General features: G+C 43.3%; 1 protein-coding gene across 1 annotated transcript; it reads right to left on the reverse strand.

Moving 5' to 3' along the window:
- Positions 1–804: 804 nt before the first annotated feature.
- Positions 805–5,449, reverse strand: LOC103777386 (glycine--tRNA ligase-like; the record flags this gene model as incomplete). The annotated part of the gene is made up of 4 exons (XM_008944938.1): positions 805–893; positions 1,841–1,982; positions 3,035–3,137; positions 5,348–5,449. Coding segments are annotated over 4 exons (436 nt in total), but the record flags the coding sequence as incomplete, so codon positions are not given.
- Positions 5,450–5,753: the final 304 nt, after the last annotated feature.

A 5,753-nucleotide genomic window follows, 5' to 3' on the forward strand; every position in this document is an offset into this window, starting at 1 on the left:
TTTGTTTGTTTTGTTGGTTTGTTTTTGAGGTTTTTTTTGGTATTTTGTTTTTTTAATAAAAATGAATATTAGAAAAACAGCTTTAATGCCAACATAGATTGTTCTATGCATTTAACTTCCAAAGAAAAGACTAGAAAACTAGAGGGTACTACCCACCAAAAACAGAACAATCCTTCCTCTCACAACAGATCTGTGCATGAAGAAGTTATCAGGTAAGTTTCTTATTTCTAAGACTCCTTCCTGTGATTTGTTTTGTGTGTTCTTTAAATAAATTATAATCAATAATAGAAAGCAGTGTGAGGACTCTGCAAAGCTAAGAAATGCCTCAAGTCTGTCTGTCAGATATCAGCTGGGTTCTAAGGTGTATGAAAGCCAGCAGCTGCCATGCCACTGACCTTTGCAGGGGCAAAGCATCTTCTGTCCTCTTGTATCATCATTAAATCACTTCTCTGGACAAAAAGCAACTGAAACTCATGAAAACTAAGACCAGAACGTGTCAGAAAACCTTGCTAGATAGGGAGTCCTCAGCTTAAACACAGGAATCTTTTAGAGCTTGATGGAACAGGGATATACAAAAAGGGACCCAGTTATGTTTTACTCGAGATCCTGTCCTTTATTTAAGACACTAACACAACGTTTGGGTGGAGCTGAGAACTTATGGGATCGTGGGTATGGCAGGATTAATGAACTACAAACCCAAGTATGAAAGCCTGGCTACACTGAGTGGCCTGCCCAGATACAAATACCCTTTTCCCACATTTATGCCACTGCACAATATCCCCAGGCCTGGGAACAAAACCAAACCTTTTAAGAGATGATCAGCACGAAAACATTCCCCATTTATCACATCTTTCACCATGAAGTCAGCAAACTTGTCTACGTGGCCAGAAGTCCTACAAAAGATGACACACAAAAAAAAGCATCATGAAAGCTGCCCCTGGACAGCCCTGGGTAGTGTGATCCCAGTTCAGACCACCAGCAAAGTCAAGTCCTTCACACTGTGCACCCAAGCTGCAGCTTTGCTCTTGCTTCAGGTCGTAGATTCATATTAAGCAGTCCCATCCCAGAGGAAATCTGATCTGTGAGAAAGTATCAGCCCATCTAAACCTTAAAATCTGTCACTACGATGGCACTTGGTGCCTTTAGGAACTGCACTGTGGTCCAAGGAAGACAGAGGCAGTTGTCAGAAGCAACCAGTGGTTCAGGTGGACAGATTCTTGCCATTTTATGCACACAAAATAACATTTGACTCAGCCCATGCTTTCAGTCTGAAGTTCTTGACATATTTAGCAAACCTGTGGGTAGTTTTAGTGGAGATACGTGGAGGTGAAAGGGTCCAGAGCCTGACTATGCTCTCACTGAAGATGCTCCCTCTACCTGGTGTGTGGATAAACAGAGGGCTTCAATCCCCAGGGCTACAGAGGAATCATTTGCATTCAGGGCTCGTTACACACTGCACATTGCCATCCCTCCACAGAGAAAGGAAGGGTGGCCAAATAATCTGGCCACCACCCTAAACCATGACCCAGGTGTCCCAGATTTAAGCAAGTCACTTAATCTTTCTTCTTGATCTTTTAGAAGAAGGGATAATGGCAATTTCTTACCTAAGAGGACTGCTAGGAGACACTGGACTCTCAGACATGAGTCCCACTGCTCTCCCTGATTTATGGAACAGCTTCTCCCAGTGACCTGTGCACTGATACCTAATTACTCTGCACTGTCACAAGGTATGAAATTGGGTGACCCAGTCTGAAGATCCACATGGGTAATTTTAGAGAAGACTGTAAAAAGCAGCTATGGCCAGAAATGACATGCTGCAGACAAGAAGACCCAGACTTACTTCAGAACTGGCTCTGGTGTGAGCATGGTACAGTCAATCTCCAGGATCTGCTCTTCCTGAATAAAGTGCTGTCTCCATGCTTGGATGATGTTGTTCTTCAAAGCACACCCAACAGGCCCAAAGTCATACAGACCACTGACCCCTGCCAAGAGAAAGAGGTAGAAGAAATGTGGTAGGTGCAAGACTGTCCAAAGCTGCACTGCTTGGAGGAAAAGTCCCCCTTTCTCAGCCTTTCTTCAGCTGGGTTAAGTCTGAGGCAATTTTCTGAGGATGGATCATCATCTTTCCTGCAGTAAAGAGTATGTGGCTCACTGTAGAGAGATTTTCATGGAAAGATCCATGACATAAAGGCTGAAAGTAAACTCTGTGAAGCACCTAGACACTGCCCTCAAGACTAACCACAACAGTTCAGCTGCAGAGCACACTGAGGCATGAGGTAGTGGCAGACGCTGAAAATGATAAATAACAGCAATCAACAACTGTAAAAGCCACACTCCCTCCACCAGTGGATTAGATCTTGTGGAGGGTTGTGTGGGAGCAGCCTGTCTGAAGGAGGAATCTGAACACAGACCACGTGGATAATGCATGGGCCAAAGCAGTATGTTACTGTCCATAATAAAACATCACCAGCTTAGGCACAAAGATGAAAAAGAAGAAGCAAATAAGGCAACCAAGAGCATTTATTTTAGTGCCTTAGGTGGAAGAGCAGTAGCCATACAGGCACTGTGCTGCCCCCCCTGAAGAGGTTTAACCCCCACGTTTGTTCACCTGTACCATAAAGTTCACTGACAAAGTTCACTAAGGTAGCAGGTTCTAAAGTTCACAGCAGCTTTGAGCATTATCTTGCCAAGAAAAGTTCAGATAGAGAGGAACGGTTACGAGGAAACAAGCTGATCACCCCCTAAATATCAAAACACCCCAGCCCTCTGCAAAGAAACCATCTTCTCCAATGTACTGCTCAGAATATACATCCTACAGTCCACTCACTTGCATTCAGAAAGACAGAACTTGAGCCCACTCCACACCCAAAGGCTTTAGGAAGGGGAAACTTCTGTGAGGCTTAGACAGCAGCAGAAGAGATTAAACCCAACTTAAAGAAAAAAAATCCTGTTGCATTAGCATAACATTCCAATTAGCCTAAAAGGATCCCATTAGCCTAAAGGCATCAAAACACAAATTTCTTCAGAGCTGTACCTCCATAAATAGAAAAGGCTTGGTCGTAGAAAAACCTCCTTTTCAGGGTGTCTTCCATTTTAACTCTGTCCACAATGTCATCTTTGGGCTGCAAGGCCAGCTCCTGTAATCCAAGCAAAGAGAAACCAGTTAATGGGTCTTATTTCTGGCAGGAGGAGAAATCCTCTCTGTTCACCACTAAGAAGTGACTCTGTGGAGAATTCTGAATGATTTTGAAGCAAAGGTATACTGCCAACACACTCATTTGCCCAAGAGGGATGGTCAGGCTGAGATTCAAGCACCCAGTCACCAACACAATGGTCTGAAAGCAGCATTTCACACACTCCAGGTGGACCCACCTGCCCTAACCTTCAGACAGCTAAGCCTGAGCTGGTTATCTTCAGCTTTCTTTACAACCTCTGGAAAGATATGTCAATCTCCAAAGCAATTCTTCTGACCTATTTCCCTCTCCTGACTATGAAGAACTTCAAGTCACTAGCTCAGACTGCTAACATCTCACTCTTGGCATATATAAAGCTTTCAATAAAGTGCTCTTCACATGAAGGAATTCTGACTGTGAAGATTATAACCATCATCATCTTTGTGCTCCACCAAAGGTGTGTATTGAGCTACTTGTACAAAGCCCATCTATTTCCAAAATGCAGGCTTTGCCAAACACAGCCCCCTGCACTCAGAGAAGGCAGAGTGCCTAAATGCCCTGCCTAGATTCTGTGAAAACATTTTACAGCACACTCACTATTTGATCTGAAAATATAGGATTTTTGCAACTAATTCTGTTGGTGAAGTCAACAGACTTGAAGGATTTTCCTCAAGAAAGATGTTTTGATAATGAAAACAGGAAGCTCACTAAATTATTTCAGATCCTTCTAAGTGGCTAGCACTCTTTTTGAAACACCTTTTGGTAGCAAGAAGTATTGTATGACCAATGATTTCAAACTTTTCTTTTTTTAGCACCTACAAAGGGAAATAAATAATGTCTTATTTTAAAATAAGCATTGCACCTCTGCTGTTAGCATGAGCCAAGGAATAACTTGGTATGGGAGACAGAAACTCACAGGCAGAGAGCACACACAACAGCAGGCACCAGAACAGGGCTCCTGAAGCATGGAAAGGGAATCCAGTTGGCATTCTCTACCTGAAAACATGGAACTGTATTCCACAATGACCAAGGTTTCTTAACTGAAGGGCTGAATTTGCCCAGAGAGGGACAGAAGGAGAGCAACAGTGGCACAGCCCACGTCTGAGCTGGCAGGGAGAAACGCCCAGCAGCAGAGGACTAACTGGAGTCAGCACAGAACTGGGAAAACATTTAGAAACTACTCACTCCAGGATGACTTAGCTACCAATTCAGGTTTCATAGCACAGTTCTGTGCTGAAAACTAAGCAAAAGTGACATCTTTTCACCTGCCTTAAACGTATGCAAACATTTCCCACAAGGCCAGGCCTGAGAGCACCAACCCTTCACCTTACATGACTCTGTAGGACAAACAAGGTCAACTGATTTCAAGTCAGTTATACTCACACCTCACAGTAAGTCACACTCATTTACTCATTTCTTTTTAAGAGTACCACCCAAGCACAACTACAGTCATTTTTATATGAAATGCAAATCAAAGAGCCTCTGACTTTCTGCACACTTGACTGTTTTTATGCTTCAAGAGTTTCTTTTTGTTGTTTCAGCCTGAGGAGGGGAGGGAAGCCTGCAGGATGAGGAAGTGTATTTTCACTTGTTTATCAAGCTAGACATAAAATAAACTCAAAGTTCCAGTGTTTCTTTTGAAAAAGACTTTTCAGTGCCTAACTGCATTTAAAGGGGACACGATTTCAATACAACCCTCTCTTTAAAGCTGAGGAAAACCTCAGGCTATTTGAAACATCTCTGAAAATTGTGTTTAAAGTGTAGCAAAAAACAAGTGGTTTCTAAAGAAACAGGTTCTATGCCAGTGTGGGGATTTAAACACTGCAGGAAGAATCTGAAAATGAAGCTCACTGCAGTGAGCAGCATGTCCTCTCACTGTGAGCAAAAGAAGAGCTGTACACTGAACAGATACACTGAATTTCAGCTTTTCCTACAACCAACCTGGATTCATATTTGTCTGTTAGCACACTGGGATGTAATGTTAACAGACAGCAGTGTAACAGCCAAAGGATGAACCTGTCACTAGCTGGAAACCTTCAAACTATTTCACAAGGGATTCAACCCGCCCTGCTAGGACTGTTTAGCCCAAAGCAGTGCTGAAAAAAATCCTGAAGGAGAGATTTCAAGGCTTTCCAGACAAAAGTGTAGAACTCAGATTTAATTTCGAGACTCACCTTTGCTTCTAGGACCCTCTTCCGAGCTTTGAGCTCTGCCACAGCTCTGTCTATATCCACCTGGGGAGCCTTCTCTTCCTTCAGCTTCCTTACCAGCTCTCCCTAGAAAAAGGAGACAAAACACAAGTTACAGATTCATTTTCTGAATGCCACAGATGAGAACTCTCTCCCTTTCAGCTCCCCTGGCAATCCAAAAGGAGGGTTTTGTCCTGCCTCCCCACAGGCCTCAAGGGGCTGCTTCAAAGGGTAGAAGTGAGCAGAACTTGACATCATCAGAGAAATTCAACCCCCCCCCCATCACTGTTACACCCCAGCCCTGGTATGAAATCTCAGTGAGCAAAGATACTCTCACATGCATCACTTCACAGCAGATTTCCACAAATCCAAGTTTTCTGTCTCTCAGGAT

The sequence above is a fragment of the Merops nubicus genome, unplaced genomic scaffold (assembly GCF_000691845.1).
Source record: "Merops nubicus isolate BGI_N331 unplaced genomic scaffold, ASM69184v1 scaffold34857, whole genome shotgun sequence".
Taxonomy (NCBI): Eukaryota; Metazoa; Chordata; class Aves; order Coraciiformes; family Meropidae; genus Merops; species Merops nubicus.